Source organism: Peromyscus maniculatus, chromosome 4, assembly GCF_049852395.1.
Source record: "Peromyscus maniculatus bairdii isolate BWxNUB_F1_BW_parent chromosome 4, HU_Pman_BW_mat_3.1, whole genome shotgun sequence".
Taxonomy (NCBI): domain Eukaryota; kingdom Metazoa; phylum Chordata; class Mammalia; order Rodentia; family Cricetidae; genus Peromyscus; species Peromyscus maniculatus.
In genome coordinates this window covers 136,640,662-136,664,845 of record NC_134855.1, presented here as the reverse complement: position 1 = coordinate 136,664,845, position 24,184 = coordinate 136,640,662, and the positions used below count along the sequence as shown (strand labels likewise).

Sequence of the window (24,184 nt, the reverse complement as noted above, 5' to 3'; positions counted from 1 at the left end):
TATCCTACCTAACATGGCGTTCCAATCTTTCTCCAGTCCTGGTCTCTAAATCCAATCTATAATTTTCTGCAGCACCAGCTTCTGACATATCAGGCAAGTCTCCTATTGTTAATTACGTTGTTCACTGCTGGTGTTCCCGCTAGAATGTGAATTCCAGTAAGCAGGGATTTTTTTTTTTTTTTGTCTGTATAATTTGTTGATGTATCCTAGTTGTCTAGAGCAGTGCTAAGCAAATTCTAAGTAACCAGTAAACACTCATATTTGACGAATAAAAATTCTTTGATAACCACAGAAACTTAAAACTAGAATAGCCAGTCAAGGAAACTCCTAGGAGGATTCAAAATAATAAGACACTAAGACAAAAATAAAATGTCTGACTCAGCCATTCTCTCTCTCTCTCTCTCTCTCTCTCTCTCTCTCTCTCTCTCTCTCTCTCTCTCTCTCTCTGTGTGTGTGGGGGGGCATCATGAATGATAGGTAAGTGTTCTACTCACTGAGATATACCCCATCCCTAGCCAAATACCATTTGTGTATGTGTGATATATAGACATGTGTGTGCAGGTGTATATGTCCTTGTGCACATGGAATGCTGAGAAGATCACATGTAGAGTTCTGTTTTTTTTTTTTTTTTTTTTTTTTTTTTTTTTTTTGAGACTAGGGCTCACTATGTAGCTCTGTCTGGATAGCCTGGTACTTGCTATGTATATTAGGCTGGCCTCAGGCTCACAGAGATCCCCCTGCTTCTGCCTCCTGCATGCCAGAATTAAAGATGTGCAACACTACACCTAGAAGACAGGGTCTCTTTCTGAACTTGAAGGAGAGTGGCAGCCAGCAAGCTCCAGTGATCGATCCTCTCTCTACCTCTCTGCCCTTCCCCCGAAATTACAGTTACACATGTGCCAAGGCCCAGCCATGCAGATCCCCCTGCTTGCTCAGCAAGCATTCTTAGCCAATGAGCCATGTCCTCAGCTCTGTGTGGTTGCTGTTGAGAAAGAGACTATGTCAACCAGGCTATCCTGAACTCAAGATCCTCCTGCCTCTGCCTCCATAAATGCTTGGATACAAACTTTCTTTCTTTCCTTTTTTTTTTTTTTTTTTTTTTTTTAAGAATTTGGAACTGGACAGTGCCTCAGCACTTGGGAGGCAGAGGCAGGCAGATCTCTGAGTTCAAGGCCAGCCTGGTCTACAGAGTGAGTTCTAGGACTACACAGAGAAATGAGAAAGAGAGAGGAGAGAGAGAGAGAGAGAGAGAGAGAGAGAGAGAGAGAGAGAGAGAGAGAGAAGGAGGAGGAGGAGGAGGAGGAGGAGGAGGAGGAGGAGGAGGAGGAGGAGGAGAAGGAGAAGAAGAAGGAGGAGGAGGAGGAGGAGGAGGAGGAGAAGAAAGGAAGAAAGGAAGGAAGGAAGGAAGAAAAAAGATTGGGGTTTGGCTTTGAAATTTGCATAGATGACAAATGTCTCCAGGAAGCGTGTTCAGTGAAGGCTGAAGAGGAAGTAAAACAGTGAATCAGAATGATGATGGCTGGCTGTGGAGACATGTAGAACTCACAAGCCTGATGCTGTCAGGACCAAACTTCACAATTTACCTGGGTCTATGACAATTGGAGATCCAGGACAATTTTCTTGGAATGGGGAGGACATTGGCAAAATGGTCCTTAAAATAGTTGGTATTACTGCCTTTCTGCTCCTAAGCATGGCAAAATGGACTTCAGAAGAGGAAGCTTGGGCAGGGCTTCCTCTCAGGGTGTGCAGGACTCCTGTCTGATAGGTCCTGCTTCCCAGGCCATGGGATGACTCAGTGGGACCAGGTCACCAGAACATAGCACCCTGGAAAGAGTCAGTTTTCAAGTTGAAATCCTGTGCCAACAGACTCTCAACTCTGTTACCAGCCTGTGACCTTGAGCCAGTAACTGTAATAGTTCGAAAGATTAAAGGCATCTGGAAATGAGTGTTTTTTGGGGAAATAATGCATATTTTTAAATTGTGTGTGTGTGTGTGTGTGTGTGTGTGTGTGTGTGTGTGTGTGTGTGTCCTCTCATGCCACAGCATACACATGGAGATCAGAAGACAATTTCCCAGAGTCAGCTCTCTTCTCCCACCTTTCTCAGATTGCTACACTTGCATACCTAGTGCCTTTACCCATTAAGCCATCTTGCTAAGCCAAGCTGAACACACAAATCTAATTGATTAAACTTAAAACCCTGTTTGTATCACTTTCTATTGCCGATTGCTATGGGAAAAGACTTCCCCACAAATCTTATATGCATAGTTTTCAAATCAGCCACAGCAGACATAAACTCATCTCTTTTACCCTCTTGTTTCAGTTTCATAAGTCTTGACAACTGTGGGATGTTTTCACCAAGTACTCTCTTGACAGGATGGAGCATGTTTTTCTGGGCCAAGAAGTTATGAAGAGCATGGACTTTAGAACATGCTGTCTATCATTTCTTAGCTCTCTCTCCCTTTCTGCCTCTCCCCCTCACCTCCCCATCTTTGTGCTTCACTTTCTTACATCTGAAATTTGTTGAATGAGTTAGTATTTGTAAATCCTTTAGAACAAGTGCCCTGAACACAACAGCATTGTTTGCTAAGAATGCTTTGGTTCATCAGATTTCATGTTTGCTTTGTTTGGGTGCTGGGGATTGAATACGGAGCCTCACGCTTGTGTTCTATTCCTGAACATCACCTGCAGCTGTGGAGCTCACCACTAAGCATCTAATTTGTACTGCTTGGTGTTAAAATAACCTAGCTGTAAATGTGTCTTGGTTTCCGAAAAGACTTTTTTTTTAATTAGCAGTGGTCATTGTACTAGTAATGTATGGATAAGGATTTATGGGGAAGTTTGGGTCTTGCCCCAAAATGGCTTAAAGCAAAAGAAAATGCGTGCCATTTGGACACTAACTAGTAATTAGTGAAAATCTTGTCTGTTTGGAAATAAATTTGGCATCTTAGAGCGGTCCGCTGCCAACTAATTGTGAATTTGTGAAATGCAAAAAAAAAGGACAGTCTGGCAATCATTGCAGGATCTTCCGGATAGACCAGTCCCTTGTCCATGGTTTTCTGCACTAGGATGGTGCTGGCAGCTTCATTGCCTTTTAGGTCTATTTTTCACACTTGAATCCCGGCAAAAAAGTACTTGTTTAGGGGAAGGTACCTGCAGTCCACTAGAAGACCCTTTAATCTGGAGTGTGGTGGAACCTTCATTAGCACCAGGTGCCCTCTTAGCCTACCACAGTCCTTACAAGAGCCTTCACCCTTAATCACAAGCCTGAGTTTCACTTCCCTAATAACTCCGCCCTGTCGGAGAAACCCAGGGGCGGGGTTCAGGGCGAGTGCATATCATTGCGCTTACGCGGTTTTGCTTCTCTAATAACTCCGCCCTGTCGGAGAAACCCAGGGGCGGGGTTAAGGGCGAGAGCATATCATTGCGCTTGCGCGGTTTTGCTTCTCTAATAGCTCCGCCCTTTCGGAGAAACCCAGGGGCGGGGTTGCGGGCGAGCGCATATCATTGCACTTGCTCAGTTTGGCTTCTCTAATAGCTCCGCCCTTTCGGAGAAACACAGGGTTGGGCAGGGTTGCGGGCGAGCGCATATCACTGCGCTTGCGCAGTAGGCCCAGATGGCACTGCTGAATGGACTCGCCTCCAGGGCTGTGCAGTCAGTGCGACTGCGCGTGGGCCGGGTGCCGCGCTACTTAAGTGCGCTGCACCGAGCGTCGGAGGAGGTAACCATGCAGAGCGCGGATCCCGAGCAGCCCGCTAAGCGGCCTCGCTGTGAAGGCAGCCCGAGAACGCCACAGCGCACCCCGCCTGCAGCGGCGAACGCGTCTCCGGGCTGCGACCTCCACACCGACCTCCGGACCTGGGAAGTGGAGGACGTGTGCTCCTTCTTAGAGACATGTGGCTTCCTAGAGAAGAAAGTGCTGGACAGCTTCAAAGGTAACGGGGCTGAGGGGCTGAGGGACAAGGGATTATGACCAAGGGGCTGAGTGGGGAGGACCCACGCGAGAGGCATCCGAAGCGGGAGGCTCACAGAGCGGAGGCCCCTGGGGGAAGCGGCTCGCGGCGGGAACCCGGACCTGAGGCGGGAGGCGCCCCGAAGCGAGCCGTCCTGGCCCGCTCCCCGAGGTGGGCGCGAGCGAAGTGCGAGCCCACAGGAAGGTGCTGGCTCTGGGGGCTTCGAACCTGGGAGGGGCCCTGGGAGGTTTGCATCTTCGGGTATCTTCGGAAACTTGTCACTTCTGACGGGAGAGATCCCCGCCCTTTGATCCCCCCCCCAGACCTCCGGCAGTGGCTTGCGGTCTTTCAGGCTTACCTTCTGTACTAACCGCAGCTCCCAAAACACTTGACCCCAGGAGAGATTTTGGCGCTTTTAAGTTTTGCCGTTCCCGGAATTTGGGGTTTTCCTAAAAGAGAGGGAAGTTGGTTGATCTCCGGGTTCTCACTGGCTACCATAGCATCCCAGTAGGGCTCAGTTTGTGCTGACTGTATTTGCACAGTGCTACTTATCAATTTCTCTTCCAAAATAAGAACAACTTATTCAGTTGCCCACTGAAACCCCAGCATTCCACGACTTGGCCACACAAAGGGAAGGGTACAGGCTAAGAATTTTAAGTGACTCTTCTGGTTCTTGCTCATGCATCAAACACTTGGAATCTCCTGAGGTGTTAGCTGGGAATGTGGCTCTTAGGTGGTTGTGATTTGCAAATTCAGTAAACTTGACTTCTTGTGGGGTAGAGCTCCTTATACCTAATTGAATGATGGAGTGAGAAGTTTAAAGTTCAGGACATAAAGGTAGCTTAAATGTAGGAACTCACATTTTTCTTTTTCCCTTCCCCACCACCTCCCTCTACAGGAAAGTAACTTGGGGGGTGGGGTGCTAAGACAGTGTTTCTCTGTGTAGCTCTGGCTGTCAGGGAACTCTCTATGTAGAGCTCGCTGGCTTCGAACTCAGAGATCCACCTGCCTCTGCCTCTTGAGTACTAGGGTTAAAGACCTGTGCCACCACACCTAGCAATTTCTTATTTTAATTTTATATGTATGAGTGTTTTTGCCTTCATATGTGTATATGCACCATGTGTGTGCCTGGTGTCCTTGAGGAGGCCAGAAGAGGCTGTAACTCGCCCTAGACCTGAAGTTCCAGATGGTTGTTGTGAGCTGCCATGGGGGTGCTGAGAACTGAATCTGAGCTCTCTGGAAGAGCAATGAGTGCTCTTAGCCTCTGAGTTACCTCTTCTGGCTTTGTTTTTATTTTTAATTATGTTTTTATGGGAGTGGAGGTGGGGAGTGTATGCACATGAGTGCGGTGCCTACAGAAGCCAGAGGAGAACATCCAACCCCCTGGAGCTGGAGTTAAAGGCAGTTGTGAGTGACCCAAAGTGGGTACTGGGGACACACAAGCAGTGTGTGCTCTTAACTGCTAAGCCGTCTCTCCAACCCCAGATGATGTTTTGATATTCAAAGATGTTAAGTAACTTTCCAAAGTCACACCACTAGACAAAAGATGCAGAGTTGGATTTTTTTAAAGGTTACGTCTTTGGATTCCAGAATTCATTCCAGTTATTACTTAACCAGTGTTCTCAATAAAAATTACTAGGGAACATATGCCTGTAATTCTACTCTTCGGGAGGCTGAGGCAAAACAATCAAGACTTCAGGTCCCAGTCTTAGGTCTTCAGCCCATCCTGGGCTACATAAGAAGGCTTTGGAGAACACAACCAAAATTAGAAAATCAACTAAGAGCAAGGGAAAAAAATCTATCCTGTAGAAAAATGAGTAAAACAACAACAGGAGACCATTAACAACCTACCAATAAACTTAAGTAAAGCAGTTCCATTTCAATAGTAATTTTTAAAATACTGGGTTTTAATGTAATAATTAGAAAAGATTGTTAGTAGATGAAATATGTATTCCAGTAAAGTGTCCACTAGCTCAACTATGGACTGTTTGGCAATGCTTTTTGACTTATGGTAGTGATGGGTAGCATTTATTATGTATATACTTTGTATGAAGTACTGCTATATACATTTTACAAGCTTTTTTGGGAGGGGTAGAATTTTTGTATATGTATATAATATGGAGGATCAGACCTAGGGCTTGGTTCATGCTGTGTGTAGACTCTACCACTGAGTCATATACACACCCGTTCTATACATATTTTATTTTATAAAATCTTACAACAGGGGCCAAGGAGATAGCTCAGTCATGAAGACCTGAGTTCTGAATTCTAGCACCCACATGAAAAGTTGGGCTTAATGGTGCATGCTTAGAATCCCAGAGGTGAGGGAGCAGAGACAGGTAGTTTCCTAAGGTTTGCTGGCCAAGCACTTTATCAGAATTTTACACATAAACTCATACAGGTACATATACACATAAATAAAAAAATGAATAAATCTTAGAAAAATACCAGGCAGAGGAGTAATTAAGAAAGATACCTGACATTGACTTCCAGCTTCCAGCAAGCACATGCACAAGTGTGTGAACGCACCCACACACAAGTGCACACACATACAGAATGTATTAGGATTTGTATATACTGTCGAATACAAAGTGTCCATCAAGAAAAATAGAGATGGAGTTGGAAAGATGGTTCAGTGGTTTAGAGCATTTGTTGCTCTTGCGGAGGACCCTGGTTTGATACCCAGCACCCACATGGTGGCTCAAAACCATCTGTAACTCCAGTTCCAGACAATCTGGTGTCCTCTTCTGTCCTTCTTGGCACCAGGCACACATGTGGTGCATGTATGTATGTGCCGGTCAAACACTCATACATACAAAATAAAATAAATAAATCTTTTTTTTTTTTTTTTTTTTTTTTTTTTTTTTTTTTTGGTTTTTCGAGACAGGGTTTCTCTGTGTAGCTTTGCGCCTGTCCTGGAACTCACTTGGTAGCCCAGGCTGGCCTCGAACTCACAGAGGTCCACCTGGCTCTGCCTCCCGAGTGCTGGGATTAAAGGCATACGCCACCACCACCTGGCTATAAGTCTTTTTTTTTTTTTTTAAAGATTTATTTATTTTGTATACAGTGTTCTGCCTACATGTTTGCCTGCAGGCCAGAAGAGGGCACCAGACCTCATTACAGATGGTTGTGAGCCACCATGTGGTTGCTGGGAATTGAACTCAGGACCTTTGGAAGAACAGCCAGTGATCTTAACCACTGAGCCATCTCTCCAGCCCCTATAAATCTTTTTTAAAATAGAGAAAAATATAGACTTTCATCATTGAGAAGAGCTATGTTTAGGATATTGGGTGGCAAAAAATTGGTTACATGACAATCTTTTATATGTAAAACTACATAATTGTACATAGATAAATGTATTATCTCAAAATGTTAACAGTAAGTATCAGTTTGAACTTAAGTAAATTGGTATTTTGTATTTTTTTATATTTTCAGAAAACCACTTCCTCATTTTCTCTTGTTACATTGAGAAAAAAAATTTTTGTTTATATGGAAATAGTTCAGAGCTATAGAATCTGAGCTCAAGAAGAGCTAGAATTAACTATTTGGAAAGAAAAACATGTAGATATATGTATATATAACTCTATCAAAACAGAGTATTGTGTGCTTTCAAAGGATATTTTAGAAATAAAACTCTGGGTAGTCCTCAGTCTGATTTTAATCTGATGATTCTAAGGACAATTGATTTTAATGTCCTTCTCCACCTACCCCCAACCCTGACATAAAAACCAGGAAGCTGCTGACTTCTGGCAGAACCTCATAGCAACTTTAATTTTCCCATTGCTTTTCTCACAAATAATTTACATGAATAATTTATAAATGTTCATCTGATTCATCAAAATAGTTCTTAGGTTAGTTACCTAATTAAGATTTTTAAAGTAGAATGTCGAAAATATGGTACAGACTGGGGATGTAGTCCAGTCATAAAATACTTGCCTAGTATGTACAAAGACCTGGATTCAATCCTTGGGAACATTTTTTTTTAAAGCTTTGAACTCTGGAGGTTCTCAGAGATAAGGCCAACCTAGCTATGTGGCAAGACTGTCATAAAAACAAAACAAAACAAAAAACAAAAAAAAAAACCAGGCATGGTGGCTTACTCCCAGCACTTAGGAGACAGAGCAAGTGGATTTCTATGAGTTTGAGGCCAGCTTGGTCTACATAGTGAGTTCCAAGATGGCTAGAGCTACATAGTGAGACCCTGACTCAAAAAACCTAAACAAACAAACAAATAAATAAAAATCGAAAGGGAGGACAGGAGAGCTAGTTCAATGGTTAAGAGTGCTTGTTCACCAGGAGGCGGTGGCACATGCCTTTAATCTCAGCACTCAGAAGGCAGAGGCAGGTGGATCTCTGTGAATTTGAGGCCAGCCTTGCCTACCGAGTGAGTTCCAGGACAGGCTCCAAAGCTACACAGAGAAACCCTGAACTGAAAAAGTGCTTGCCCATAATCATGAGGACTGGAGTTCAGATCTCAGCACCTAGAGAACATGCTGAGTATTTCCTGTAAACACCAGTAATCCCATCGCTGAGGTGGGAATGTAGACAGAAAGGGGATGGCTGGTGATTGCTGGCTTTCAACCTAGCCAAATGCAAGCCCCTGGTCCAGGAAAGAGACCTTGTCTTCAGAGGAATAGGCAGAGTGATGGAAGAAGACACTCAGTGCCCTCCGTGTGTCAGTACTGGTGCATACTACAGCACACACACAGCACATACACAGTTTAAATATATTATATATTTTAATACTTAAATTTTTTCATGTATTTTATATTTAATAAATTATATGTACACACACATATATATATGTGTGTATATATATGTATATATATATACACACATATATATATGTGTGTGTATATATATATATATATATATATATATATATATATATATATATTATATGATGCATTCGTGTCCCAGTATCTGAGAAGTATTGGTTCTAAGACCAAAGCATACGGTATCTAAGAATCTGATGCTTCAGTCCATTACATAAAATAACATAGTGTTTGCATCTCACCTGTGTCCACCCACACCTGTATACTTTAACTCATCTCTGTATTACTCTAATGCCTCATATAATTTAAATAGTTGTTATACCATATTTTTACATGTTATCTACAATAATGAACAGAAGTCTTTACATGTTCAATACAGGTGCAGAGTTGTTGGTTTTTTTTTTTTCTGAATATTTTCCATTAATATTATAAATAAATAATCTGTGGCTACAGAAGGCTGGCTGCAGGTCACATGGTTCACTGCCTGTAGTGGGTTCTTAGTAAATACAAGTTGAGTAAATTCTGATGAATTCAAACCAAAAGAAACTGGAAAACATATGCTGTAAATACTGAGTTTGCTTTTTCCTCTTCCATAGAAAATAAAATCACTGGTTCATTTCTGCCCTTTCTTAATGAGTCTCGTCTTGAAAATCTTGGAGTAAGGTAAGAATAATAGCATTCACAGTGAGTCCAGACACACATTATTCACTTTTCAGAGACAAAGCTCAAGATCTTGGGTTTTACCCATCCTCAGGTCAATACTGTGACATGTTTTAAACAGAATCCCTTGCCTGCTGTTTCTTCTGTATGGACCTTGTGTTTAGTTTTACATGTGGTTTCTATTTCAAAGGGATTTGCTGACAAGCATTCGTGAAATTTGTAGAGACTAACTTTTCACTCTCAAATTCAGAATATTGAATTATGTACACTAGAAATATATAGGGACCAGCAGGAAAAAGATTAGCAAGAAAGTCAAAGTTACCAAAGTTCCTAAAGCTGTCTTACGACTGGGATGTGTCTGTGTATGTAGACTGTTAAGGCACATAATTATCCCTTTATAGCTTTGTCCACACATGTAGATATCTGTATATGGCTGGAGGTCTAAGTAGAGCTAAAACTCCTTTAAAGATCTTAGCTGAGTATTCAGTGTTTATGTGTGCTTTAAAATGTAACTTTCCTTTCTTTAGAATTGGCAACAGTTAGTTTAATGTTTGTGGTAACGGTAACTAAAGAATAAAAACAAAGGCTAATTCTGAATTACTTCAGGTCCTATGGCTTAGAACTTGAGAACGGAAATAGATGGGGAATGAGCATCAGCAAAGGGCATTAGCTGTCATTTACAAAGTGCCCTTTGGAGCACATTCTTCAGGGACTTTTACTTTTCTTCTTTCATACCCATTTCAGCCATCTGAGGCTTCCATTCATCACCTTATTACCTGAGACCTGGTGGCCTTTCTTCTAATCTTTCTTTTCAAAGACCCAAATACTATTAACTTGTTTAGCAGATATTTATGGAGGCTCATTTGGTTCTAGGTACTCCGCTTGGAACTTGGGGCACATAGGTGAACAAGATAGGCAAATTCTAGAAGGAACACTACTGTCTAGTATGGGTTGTGTACCCTGCTTTCTGCCTCTGAGATGGAATCTTCAGGACTCTTAGATTTACATTAGCCTGTAATGTAGCCACCTGTTGTATGTTTTGATTATCTAAAATCTGATTAAGTCAGGGCCGGAGCTGTAGCTCAGAGGGTAAGAGCACTTACTGTTCTTCCAGAGGACCCCAGCTCAGTCCCCAGCACCCACATCAAGCTGCCCGTTAGCAACACTGTTAACTCCAGCTCCGTTGGGTCTAACACCCTCTCTGGCCCCCACAGACTGTCCTTGTGTACACAGACTCACACAGAGATACACAATTAAAAATAAAATCTTTTTAGTTAGAAGAATTAAAATTTTTTAGTTCTTCTGTTGTACTAGCTACATTTCAAGTGATCAGTAACCATTTGTATGTAGTTGCCACTGTGTTACACAGGGCAGATAAGGATGCTTAGGTAACTGCAGAAAGTTCTGGAAGGCAGCAACCTCGGAGGACACCATGGCGGGCATCGCCCAGCGAGCCCGTGGTGCTGGCCTAGCTTGCTGCTGTATTGTCATGCTTTTCTTGTTTCTTCTTTTGTCCTTCCTAGTCGCCCAACTCCTGTTTCCAGGATGTAAACTTCCAAATAAATGTTCTGTGTATAAGCTCTTTTGTTGGACTCAGCGTTTTACGAGGAATCCTGTTTAGACCAATACTTTCTGTATTCCTTCAGTTTTTGATGAAATACTGATTTATGAAAGTTTTTCCAGAAAGTGAACATTGTTATACTGAATACATATGATGATGGCTCATCCTATAAACCTAGTCACTTGGGAGGACTGTTGTGAGTTCTAGGCCAGCTTAGGCTACACATTAAGTTCCAGGCCAGCCTAGGCTACAGAAACAACACACACACACACACACACACACACACACACACACACACACACACACACACACCCCTCACAAGTCCTAAGGTGCATTAAATTTGTTCCTTTTTTATTTATCAGCTTAATAATATCTCTGTATACCTTGAGAATCACTCCTAGATTTTGTTATTGCTGTTTCGGTACAGCAAAGAGGCCAATTGTGGTACTTCCGACCTCAAGTCTAATAAGACTGTTAACAAAAAAATTTGTTTTCAACCTGAGTAGACAGTAGATAAGTCAGGGATACCAATATCTACCTGCTGTTGTTTTCGTTAACATTTAGGACAGGCGTGTTTCTATTATGCATCAACGAATGAGCAATCACAAATGAAGCAAGATATTAGATTCTGAGCTGTCCAAATACAATTCCCATGTGATTATATTCCCCAGCTGGATCATTATAGATAATGGGAGATGAAGTATGAAGTTAAAATCTTCATAGATTCTTGTTCATGCCTGAGTCATACCTGGCATTTATCAATCAGTCTAGGATTATGTAGCATATGTTGACTTCAGTTTGGTTAAAAATAGATTTGAAATATGAAGTGAGGTAGAGGAGATATTGAAGCCTAAGTCTGTCCAAAGGGAAGAGGCCCAAGAGCAGGAGCCTGGGTGGGCCCCCTGGGTTCAGCAGGAATTTCTTGTAAGCAAGGGCAGCAAAACACCAAAGTAGACCACTCCATAGGTGGAGACAGTTTACTGGGGGGCAGAGTGCGGGCTGCCTCAGAGAGTACAGAGCAGCAGCCTGGCGGAAAGGCGAGGGGACTTTACATGGCGGTCAGGAGGGTGAGGGTCTTTGAGCTGATGCAGGCTGTTCAGTTACATGGGAACTCGATGCACTTTGCCCCCGTCAGCTGACCATCAGCGGTAGAGAAGGGAAGTAGTGGCTTTCCTGGCAGACAGAACCTGCGTTGTGAGGTTTTTGAGGAATTCAGAGTTGAGGTTTCTGTTTACCTGGTAAGAAGCTGGGCTGGGCTGGGCCTGGGCTGTCATTCTAGGACACTGTTAGCAGCATTGCCATTTGGGGCCTGCCTTGTGACCTAACACTTGTTATGGGAGCAAAGAAAGTTTCTAGGAGTATGTTTGAGTTGATTGATTTTCCTTCTAATCCACCGTTTCTTTTTATTGGTGTAGATACCCTAGAGCTGGCTACATGCTGCCAATAGTCCTGGAATTATTATTAGTCAAGCATTAATATATTTACTTACACTGTTTCAATTTTAGTTCCTTGGAGGAGAGGAAGAAGATGATTGCATGTATCCAAGAACTGAGTCAATCTCACATAGAGCTAATGAAGGTAAAAGGAATCTGAGCAGATAAACAGCATTTACTTTATACAAATGGTATTGAAACATAAGGTATTATAACTTACAACTTTGATTTATGATACCGTGTGTGTGTGTATGTGTGTGTGTGTGTGTGTGTGTGTGTGTGTGTGTGTGTGTGTACAAGTGCCAGCCCAAGTGTGGTGATCAGAAGACAACTTTTGGGAGGTCAGTTCTCTCCCTCCACTATGTGGGTATGAGGGATGGAACTCAGGTCATGAGGCTTGGCCTCAAGTGTCTTTACCCCCTGAGCCATCTCTCTAGCCCTGTGATATTCTTTTTGGTAATCAGTTAATTTGACACAAAAGCCCTAATAACCTTCAGTCATAGAATAACTTTTATTTATTAGTTTTTATTTATTTTTTATTTATTTTTGAGGGAGTTTCTCGCTATATAGCCCTAGCTGTCCTGGAACTCACTCTGTAGACCAGACTGACCTCAAACTCAGAGATCCACCTGCCTCTGCTTCCCAAGTGCTGACATTAAAGATGTACACCACCACATCCAGCAAGTTTTAGGTTTTAGTTTTTAATTAATTAATTAATTTATTTATTTTTATGTGTATAAGTGTGTTGCCTGGATAAATGTATGTGTACCCCTTTCTTACATGATGCCCACGGAGGCCAGAAGAAGGTATGGGATCCCCTGGAACTGGAGTGACAGACGGCTGTGAGCTGCCGTGGGTGCTGGGGTTCTTTCTATGCTTTGACCCTCTTACTCTGGGCAGCTCTACTGTCTCTCCCAGAGTGCAGATATGGTCCCTGACTGACTGACTGACTGCCTACTCTGCTTGGCAAATACAGTAACTAAACAGTTAATGGGATTGCATTATCTTGCTGGCTAGTAACCAAGTTGGATATCACACAGCCACTACAAATCATAAGCAGGCCACGTGACTGTCATTTATATCAAGGGAAAGTAGTAAGAATAAAAATGACCACTGGGCGGTGGTGGCACACAGCTTTAATTCCAGCCCTTGAGAGATGGAGGCAGGCGGATCTCTGTGAGTTCAAGGCCAGCCTGGTCTACAGAGCAAGTTCCAGGACAGCCAATGGCTGCACACAGAGAAACCCTGTCTCAAATCAACAAACAAATAAATAAAATAGTGATCAAAATATTTAAATATATGTATTTACTAAAACTTAGGAAGAGAATACGAAATTATGTGGTATTATTTCCAATAACTTAATGCTCAACATAATACTCATATACTGCGCGCGCACACACACACACACACACACACACACACACACACGCAGAGTAAATAAATAAATAGGTGTTAAGGGGACTGTAGAGCTGGAGCAACACTGACCACTCTCTTCAAGTTAGATTCTCAGCACACGCATGATGGCTCAAAACTGTCTATAACTAGTTCTAGGAGAGCTGATGCTCTCTTCTGGCCGCCACCGGCACTACACACACACACAGTGCACAGACAGGCGATCAGACAAACATTCACAAAATAAAAAATAAATATCTCAAAATTTTTTTAAAATTCTAGCTGTTCATTAATGAGATACAACCATTAAAATGATTATTATATAAAAGTATAGAGTGTTCACCATTCATTTTGATATTAAAAGGAGACTGTATTATGGTATTAACTATTAAAGGTAGCTTTTTAAAATTGTATTTATTGTTTATATATATATATGTATATACACACACACACATCATTTGTTTGTGATCGTTAGGTTGACCTTGTGTTAGGAGGAATGTTTGTTTATGATTAAATATTTAGAGATCACTGAACTTGGTCTTATGCAGTTAGGATGTCCAGAGAATTTTTTTTTTTTTTTTTTTTTTTTTTTGGTTTTTCGAGACAGGGTTTCTCTGTGTAGCTTTGGAGCCTGTCCTGGAACTCACTCTGTAGACCAGGCTAGCCTCGAACTCACAGAGATCTGCCTGCCTCTGCCTCCCGAGTGCTGGGATTAAAGGCGTGTGCCACCACCGCCTGGCTGTCCACAGGATTTAATTTTGATATTCTGAGTTCCTTCTCTTCCTGAGGACTTTGATACCATTCCTTGAGTTTTATTAGAGGTGATAAGCTTGGTGTAGTTTATGATAATTGTCAAGTGACCTTACAGAGCAGGATGAAAAACGTTAATATTCTCCAAGCACACATGGTGCACAGACATAGGCAAACACTTATAAAATAAAAAATAAATAGAATATCTTTTTTTTAATTTTAGCTGTTTGTTAATGAAATCAAGTTATTAAAATAATTATTATATAAAAATATAAAATGTTCACTGTTGATTTTGATGTTAGAAGGAGACTGTATTATGATATTAACTGTTAAAGGTAGTTTTTAAAATGGTATGTGTTGTTTCTTTGTATGTGTGATAGAGGGACAGGTGTGCACCAGTGTGGGCATGTGGAGGTCAGAGGACAACTTTTTTTTTTTTTTTTTTTTTTGGTTTTTCGAGACAGGGTTTCTCTGTGTAGCTTTGCGCCTTTCCTGGAACTCACTTGGTAGCCCAGGCTGGCCTCGAACTCACAGAGATCCGCCTGCCTCTGCCTCCCGAGTGCTGGGATTAAAGGCGTGCGCCACCACCGCCCGGCAGAGGACAACTTTTTAAACATAATTTTCCAGGTATTTAACGATCCCATTCATGGCCATATTGAGTTCCACCCTCTCCTTGTCCGGATCATTGACACACCTCAGTTTCAGCGACTTCGATACATTAAACAGCTGGGAGGCGGCTACTATGTTTTCCCAGGAGCATCTCACAATCGCTTTGAACACAGTCTTGGGTAAGAAGGGAAGGGCGAGGGAACATGCATTCTTACCCTTTCTCTCTCATGGAATAGTCCTTTAATCTCTTAGAGCGTGCTCTTTCAAATGGTCATTGTAACATCTTTATTTATTGGTGAGAAAATTGAGACTTTGGAGCCGAGCCCTCTTACCATATTTGATGTGTGTTTTGAAACTACCTCATATCCTCCCGAAACCTAATGTCTGTTGGCAGGTCAGTTGAAGTAAATATTTGTCTGTGAATACTTGAATTGAATAGGCTTGGCTGCTGGCATAACTAACTATAAATTTGATTAGTTTTCCTTTAATCCCTATTTAGTTTTTTCATTTCTTTTCTTCTGGGACTCCTGAGCTCCACCCCACTCTGGGTGACGCTCAGGCTGACCTCAAACTCAGTGTCTTCCCCCACATTCCTGAGAATGGAGATTCTGGACACACTCCACCATGCCGGGCTCCTATCCAGTTGTATAGACTCCCCCTTTTCAACAAAATAATCGTGTCAGGAACTTTGTAAGTTAGAGAAATGCTTATAAGCTCTGAGAGGGTCATCTCTGTTGTTCGCGTTTCCATTATGTGTGGAGAGCTGGGCGAAGTGGGCAGAGAATAACTGGGAATTAAGTGTTCGTTGTTGTTCCTTTGTGGTTTTCATTTGTTTCCTAGGCTTTTCTCTTTGTTGTTTGCTTCCTTTGGTTTTCTTCAGGGTTTCATTATGCAGCCTTGGCTGGCCTCAGACTCCTCCTCCTTAGCCTCCCAAATGCCCGAGTTACAGGTATGCGCCACTGTGTCCAGGTCCAGTAGTCAAGATTCATGTACCTATCCTCAAATTATAGACAATATTTATTGTACACTTACTAGAGCTTTCCAAGCCACAAACAAGTTGTCTACCTCCCAGAGCTGCGTTCAGGGCAGAGGAAATTTTTTGAGGAATTTCTTTCAGAGAGAAGTGCTGAAGGTGCATTTAGCACTTGTCATGCCATTTATTTATTTTATTTTACTTTTGTGTTTGTTTGCTTTGCTGGGGATCAAACCCAGGGTCTTGCACACACTCGTCAAGTGTTCTCCAAAACCACATCCTGCTAAGCGCGGATCTTCTTCAGTCTGCGGTGGACATCACAGAGCCAGCTCTCAGAACTCAAGTTTCAGGTTCCAAAGGTACATCTTTTAAACCAAAGAGTGACTTTTGATCTTTTTCTCTGCAGGGTTGGGTACCTAGCAGGCTGCCTTGTTCGAGCACTTGCTGAAAAACAGCCAGAGCTGCAGATCAGTGAGCGAGACATGCTCTGCGTTCAGATTGCCGGGCTCTGCCATGACCTTGGTAAGTGCCCACAAAGCCATCACTTAGTGTAAGATCCTGCTGTCTCACCTCTGCTTCACACTCAGAATTCAGTCTAACCCAGGGAGATGTGGAAGTATTGTCATTTTTCATTAGTCACAGTGCACCATGGTTCCTAATATTATTGATAAGGACAAAACATTGTTTTAACTTACGAATTTTCCATGTTAAGCATTTTTGCTATGTCATAGGAAGGGCATTATTCATTTTTATTATTTATTTATTTATGAATGAGACAAGGTTTTTACCAAGCTTTCTAGAACTCACTATATGTAGCCCAGGTTAGCCTCAAACTTTATGGCAGTGCCCCTGCTTCTGCCTCCTGAGTGCTGAGATTATAAGCACAAGCCAATGCACTTGGCCGAAAGGGCCTTCCGACAGTGAGTTCTTCTTATTCTGTCTTGAGGATAATGGGAATGTGATTTTTCTTTTATCATTCTCATTGACTAAAACTGCTTTTTCCTTTAGTTCCTTTGTTAAATCCGTCCCTTCTCACAACTAGAACAGGTTTAAGAAATACTTTTTCTTGCCTGACTCATGGGAGGTCTTAGGCCAGTTAAATTCAAGTAGAAGGATATCATCCTTTTATTTAAAATAAGAAAGAGGTGACTGCCCCAACCTCTTTATTTACAGGAGAGAGTGTGTGCTTGTGTCTCCATGGACAGATACTGAAGGAGGAGAGTGCTGCCTCTGTCAGCCCAGGGATTTCAGTAGGCTCAGTGACCCTTCTTAGAAGATAGCTGGTTCTTGTACGCCTTTTGGGTTTGGTTTTGGTGATTGGACTAAACCTAGGACCTGCTGGTGCTCTCTGCAATCCCAGCCCTAAATAAATAAACCTTGATTTTTTTTTTTTTTAAATACAAAAAACTCTCAGTGTTCCTGGTAGCTAATACAAACTGGAGACTGACCTAAGGAAGGCTAGCTTTCCAACGTAGTTTTGCATCTTACTCTGTTTTTTGGAAAATTGAAAGCGCAGATTTGTTCTGTTTTTTTGATTAATTTATAGATTATCAACAGTGGCTGTTGATATTCAAAGTAAACTAAATTTTTTTTAAGAATTCAGTTTTTAGCAATTTACAAATATTTTTCTTATTTGAAGGCTGCTTTTGTTTTTAGGTCATGGGCCATTTTCTCATATGTTTGATTCAAGATTTATCCCACGTGCTCGCCCAGATAAAAATTGGAGGGTATGTATTCATCTGTTCTATAGTCAATAGAAAGAAATAGGATTTTATCTAGTTATTCAATTGAATTATCTGTTTTTCCTCTCCATGTTCTAGCATCCTTCCCTGGAACAGTGTTCAGGGTGCTTCCATTACATAGGTCTGTTTGATTCGATCCTCACAATAGTCTGTGGAGAAAGAACCCTTCTCTCCCATCCATAGTCAAGGGAACTTGAAGCCCTCTGAAGTATATTGAAGTACCTGATGTCAGAGAGCTATAGAGTGATGGACCAGCCCTAGAAAACCAGCTTCCCCCTTTGTCAGTACAACGTTCCTTCTACTCTGTCACATTACTGTACAGTTCTATTTTTAAAGTCCAACTTCAGTTTTTATTTTGGTATAGCCATGAAGTTAAGTGTCATCATTTTTAGTAAATGAACTTGTGTTTTGTTTTTGTTGTTGTTGATTTTTCAAGACAGGGTTTCTTTGTGTAGCTTTGGAGCCTGTCCTGGAACTCACTCTGTAGACCAGGCTGGCCTCAAACTCACAGAGATCCACCTGCCTCTACCTCCCGAGTGCTGGGATTAAAGGCGTGCGCCACCACCGCCCGGCCCGATCTTGTATTCTTAATACAAAGTTTTCCTACATAATTGAGAATGACTGAATGCTGTCCTACCCCAGTCTCCCAAACGCTGAGAGTATGTTATACCCTCACTTGGCTTTAAATGAACCCTTTGTAATTACACATTTGCAGGTGATGAATCTGTGCATTTTGAATCAGTTTTTGAGAAATGAAGTTGACCTCCTGGTTTCTACCACGCTGTATTTCTAACAACTAGAGAAGAGCGCATTAACATAAGATGAAAGCTCCTTGTATGTCAAACCACGTTTTCTCTGCCTGCCCTTTTTTAAAAATATAATTTATGTCTAGTACATTATGCACTTTTCATTGCATTGTTTTTGTTTTGAGACAGGGTCTCACTGTGTAGACCAAGCCGGCCTGGACACTGAGAGATTGCCTGCTTTTAGTTCCCTGGAGCTGGGATTAAAGGCATGTTCTCGCTTAAATTGTTCAAAGCTGGTGGGAGTTTGACAGGTGCACACACACTGTCAGGATTTAGAGCGTTTTCATCATTTGGAAATTCCCTTGTGCCTTGCCTTTTTTTGCTGTGGCGGCAAGGATCAAACCCACAGAGCTGCACACACTGAGTATGTGCCCCTGCCACAGCCCAGCCCCTCCTTCGTGTTCTTTTAAAGTGCGTTCTCCTCCATTACTTCTGAACACAGATTAGTCTGTCTTTTCTTAGACTTGGTGTCTCAGTTTCATTTGTATTCTCGACTCTGTTGCAAATAGGATTTCCTGTTGTTTGCACAATGTGGTTTTGTATTGTGTGTGTGTTTAGACTTCCTCTTACTGTTTTACCTATTTAAACAGTTGATTGATTAGTGAGCTAGCCGGCTGCTTAGTGGGAGATGCCAAGTCCTTAGGTTTGATCCCCAGTGCTGTGAGTACAATCAGAAGTGAGCACTCCTTCATCCGCGCATGTCGGATGCTGCTAATGGCCTTTTCCTGCTAAGGCTGTACCTAGTGTATGAACCACACTTTGTCCTTTCTCCTTTTGATGAGATTTAGGTTGTTTGGGATTTGGACTACTACATCTAAGGTTGCTGTGTGTGTTATTGTACAACAGTTTTGTGGAAATATGCTCTCATGTCTCCTAAATGAGTACCTTAGAGTAGAATTATGGCATCCTATGGCAGGTGTTCATTTAACATTATAAAAACTTACAGGTTTTCCAGTGTGTTTGTTCCATTTTACACTCTCACCAGCAGTGTGTAAAAATTCCAGATGCCAGTCTATAACCTCATCATATCATCTTTAATTAAATGAATTAACTTTTATTTATTTTCTGTATATACTGCTGAAGATATAACCCAGAGCCTTGTACATGCTGGGCAAACACTCTATCATCATGTTACATCCCAGCTCTGATACTTCACCTTTTAGATTAGCTCACCTGACTATGAAATGGTATCTCAGTTTCATTAGTATTCTTTAATCTATCAAAAATATGATTTCCTGTTATTTGCACTTTGTGGTTTTGTGTGTGTGTGTGTGTGTGTGTGTGTGTGTGTGTGTGTGTGTGAAGAGTTCCTCTAATGCATTGGTTCTCAACCTTCCTAATGCTGTGACCCTTTAATACAATTCCTCAGGTTGTGACTCCCAACCATAAAATTATTTTCATTACTACTCTATGACTGTAATTACTGTTATGAATTGTAATGCAAATATCTGTGTTTTCCAATGGTCTTAGGCAACCCCCATGAAAGGGTTGTTTGATCCCCAAAAGGGTTATGACTCACAGGTTGAGACACTGCTCTAATGTTTTACCCATTTAAAAAGTTGGGGTAGGAGGCTGCTTAGGAGGAGGTCACTTGCCAGGTAGCTGAGTCTTTAGGTTCAATTCTCAACACTGCAAAAAGGTGGGGCAGGAGGGGAATTTTGACCCTGGGAGATAGTTTGTAAGGTGCTGAACACCTGAGTTTGACCCCCAGAACCTTTGTTAAAGGCAAGTGTGGGGTGTGTGTTTGTAATCCTGGTGGTAGGGAGGCAGAGTCAGGCAGTTTCCTGGGGTTCACTGTACAGCCAGCCTAGCCTGCTTGGAGAATTCAGAACCAGTGGGAAACCCTAGCCAAAAACATAAGGCAGACAGCACCTGAGGAATGATAGCTGAAGTTATCATCTGGTGTCCACAGGTACACACATACAAAAGAGTTCTTGTTGTTTGCCCACTTAGTATTGATTTGTAAGAGTTTATATGTATGTATATATAGTTTTATATGTATTAGGAATATTTTCCATTAGTGTTTGACTTGTCACTTCTTGTTTTAATGGTGCCTTTTGAGGAAGACATTTTCTAGTCTCCTTTAAGCCAGTAGGTTGCACAGCTTCCCATCAGTTTTAGTGCTGTGAGGCCTGCTTCCTGCAGGAAAGCCATAACATTGGAAGTGAGTTCTTTGCCCTCTCATCCTACTGTTGACTTTCTTTTAACATCTGCTTGCTTTTGGCCAGTGTCCAATACAATCAGGAAGTTGGTTGTTCAGAGTATAGTTTTTTATCTCCAGCAGGATTGATCTGATAGGAGCTAGGAGCTACTCAGCCTTTACTCTGTGTGTGTACGCTGTATGTATGCTGTCTGCTCTGTGTGTGTTTGCTGTGTGCTGTGTGTCTGCTGTGTGTGAGTCTATGTATGTGTGCTGTGTGTATGTTGTGTGCATGTGCTATGTGTGTGTGTGCTGAGTGTATGTGTGTGTGCTATGAGTCTTGTGTGTATGTTGTGTGTGCTGTGTGTGTGTACTCTGCGTGTGTGTGGTGTGTGTGTTCTGTGTATATGCTGTGTGTGTGTTTGTGTTTACACATGCTAAGTAAGTACTATACCACTAAGCTGTATCCCCAGCCTTTAAAAATATATTTGCCTTTTTCATTTAATACTTTAGCTCACATGAAATTATTTTTTTTGTTTTGTTTTTCGAGACAGGGTTTCTCTACATAGCTTTGGCGCCTTTCCTGAAACTCACTTTGTAGCTCAAGCTAGCTTCAAACTCACAGAGCTCTGCCTGCCTCTGGCTCCTGAGTGCTGAGATTAAAGGTGTGCGCCACCACCGCCTGGCAGAATTAGTTCTTATATACAAATAATACAAATATAAGATCTTTTCTTTATTTGTAGAGATACTTGTTTTATTTTTCTGCAGTTTTGGGAGTTGAACTAAAGTTGTCAAGCATGCTAAGTACACACTCTACCTCTAAGTGATAGCCCCAGCCTAATGGATAACTTTATTGAATAGCAGTTACTTCTTTTCTGACGAGTCTAAGTTATCAACATTTTAAATTTCCCATATATGATGAATCTTCCTAGATTTTATTTCACAGTTTTCTTTTGTGGGTGTTCGTTGCCTGTATGCATGTGTGTGTGTGTGTGTGTGTGTGTGTGTGTGTGTGTGTGTGTACACGCATCACTTGCATGCCTGGTACCCACAGAGGTGAGAAGGCAGCGTTGGATCCCTTGGAGCTGCAGTTATGGATGGTTGTGAGCCACTGTGTTGGTGCTGAGTACCTCACCCAGGTCCTCTGCTTGGACAGCATGTTTTCTTAACCACTGAGCCATTTCTCTAGCCCCATGTTTCATATTTTCTTTATTATTATTATTCTATAATAGTTTTTTGTACCTAGAACAGTGATTGTTTATGTGAATTCATGCAGTGTGTATGTAATTATTCCAGAGTCCACAAGGAGACAATTGCAAGTTTCAGGCCAGTCCAGGCTATATAGTGAGTTTAGGTCAGCGTGGGTTACGTACTGAGTCCTTTATTCAAAACAGACAACGAATAATTAAGATAACCAAGTTACTCTCTTTATGTTTGTAATTAATATATCTTGAGTCAATTCATAATAGTTATAGGATCATTCTAGCTTCATTTTCATTTTGAATCAGTTTTGATAAGATGTACGATAGGGCCAATGTCTCTGGGGGTCATTTGCTCTTTATAGTGATTATGAAAGAGTGAGCAGAGACATGAGCAACCGGGTGGCCAATTTGAGAATTTACTTCAGATCCTGACATCAGAGCTGGGAGACACTTGATTTTACTGGCAATGTTGCCAATACCCTTGTCCACCACAAGGTGAAAATACCAACCAACAGCTTTTAACTTCAGATGTTCTTCTGTGGATGGAAAAAAATTCTAAATTTTAGAGTGATATTCATTCTACCTGTATGATCTGGTAATATTCTTCTTGGTAATATAAAGGGTTATATTTCATAAAATATTTTCATTCTATTTATTTATGCAATAATAAACATGATTTATAAAAGTTTTGTAGACTGGGGGAAGAGGATCAATAAACTAAATTATATGTAAAAATGCTACAGTGGAACTCATCCCTTTGTAAGCCCATTTTTAAAACTAATAAAAATTGTTTTCTGACTGGGCATGGTGGGGCACACCTTTGATCCCCGCACTCAGGAAGCAGAGACCCGTGGATCTCTGTGAGTGCAAGGCCAGCCTGGTCTACAAAGCAAGTTCCTGGCCAACCAGTGCTATATAGTGAGACCCTGTCTCAAAAAAACCAATCAACCAACCGAAACTGTTTTGTAGACAAATAAAATATTGACAAAAATTGACTAATTTAAAAGCTGTAACAATGTAGTTGGAAACCCAGTAATCAACTGTCAATGGGACTTCATCTGAGAATTACCTAGAATCCAGAATAATCTATTTAATTAGAGAATCTGTAACAGGCTGTTAAATTGACTTTTCACAGCATGAACAGGGCTCAGTTGAGATGTTTGAGCATCTGGTTGATTCTAATGACCTCAAACCTGTCATGAAAAACTATGGTCTCATCCCTGAAGAAGATATTGACTTTATCAAGGAACAAATTATGGGACCACCTGAAACTCCAGTCAAAGACTCTTCGGTAAGTTTTTATTCATGTTACTTAGAGCCAACTGGTACTTTCCATCTAGTCCACTCAGAGCTACACATTTGGCTATTGTAGGGACGCCAAGTGTCAAAATATAAGTTATATGCATCTGCCTTCTAATGCAATATATATATATATATATATTCCCTCATCTTGAGTTCTTTAGACAGTATTTCCCCCAATGATAGTTTATGTCTGCAACATCAGTACTTGGGATGCAGAAGCAAGAGGATCAAAATGTAAAAGTATACATCCTGAGCTGGAGATGTCTCAGTAAGTAAGGGTACTTGCTATGTAAGCACGAGTATCTGAGTTCAGATCCCTAGCTCTCACGTAAAAAGGCAAGCTGAGTAACACACACCTTCAATTCCAACACTCAAGGGGCAGAGGCCAACTTGGTCTACATAGAGAGTTCCATGCCAGCCAGCCCTATACAGTGGGACTCTATCTCAAATAAACAAAGCAACACAACTGTAGGTGGACTTTTCTTTCTGGCCAGCCAGTTCCCAAATCACAACACAGAGACTTATTATTAAGTGTAATTGTTTGGCCAGTAACTTATGAGGGTTACTAGCTAGCTCTTTTACTTAAATTAACCCATATTTCTTATCTGCCCTCTGCCACGTGGCGGTGCCTTCTTTCAACATGGTAAGTTCATCTCTTGCTTCTCCTGTGTCTCAGGCACATGACCCTTAGACTCCTCACTTCTTCCCAGCATCCTCCTAGTCTGGCTCTCCTGCCCAATCTCTTCCTGCCCAGCTATAGGCCAGTCAGCTTTTTATTATTAAGCAATGAGAGTAATGCATATTTATAGTGTACAAAGTGTTCCACAGCACACAACAACAATAAAAAAAAAAAAGCTCCTAGTAGTGGTGGCACACACCTTTAATCC

At 41.6% G+C, this 24,184-nt stretch overlaps 1 protein-coding gene across 2 annotated transcripts in view; it reads left to right on the top strand.

Moving 5' to 3' along the window:
- Positions 1-3,591: 3,591 nt before the first annotated feature.
- Positions 3,592-24,184, top strand: part of Samhd1 (SAM and HD domain containing deoxynucleoside triphosphate triphosphohydrolase 1) — a 42,310-nt gene continuing 21,717 nt past the window's right edge. The window contains exons 1-7 of one of the 2 annotated variants that reach the window (XM_076571065.1): positions 3,592-3,934; positions 9,324-9,390; positions 12,454-12,526; positions 15,151-15,311; positions 16,512-16,627; positions 17,762-17,832; positions 23,131-23,286. In XM_076571065.1, the coding sequence (XP_076427180.1) occupies positions 3,616-3,934; positions 9,324-9,390; positions 12,454-12,526; positions 15,151-15,311; positions 16,512-16,627; positions 17,762-17,832; positions 23,131-23,286 (963 nt within the window). In that variant the 5' untranslated portion in view covers positions 3,592-3,615. The remainder of the gene's footprint in view (positions 3,935-9,323; positions 9,391-12,453; positions 12,527-15,150; positions 15,312-16,511; positions 16,628-17,761; positions 17,833-23,130; positions 23,287-24,184) is intronic. The other variant, XM_076571064.1, reaches the window with a different exon arrangement.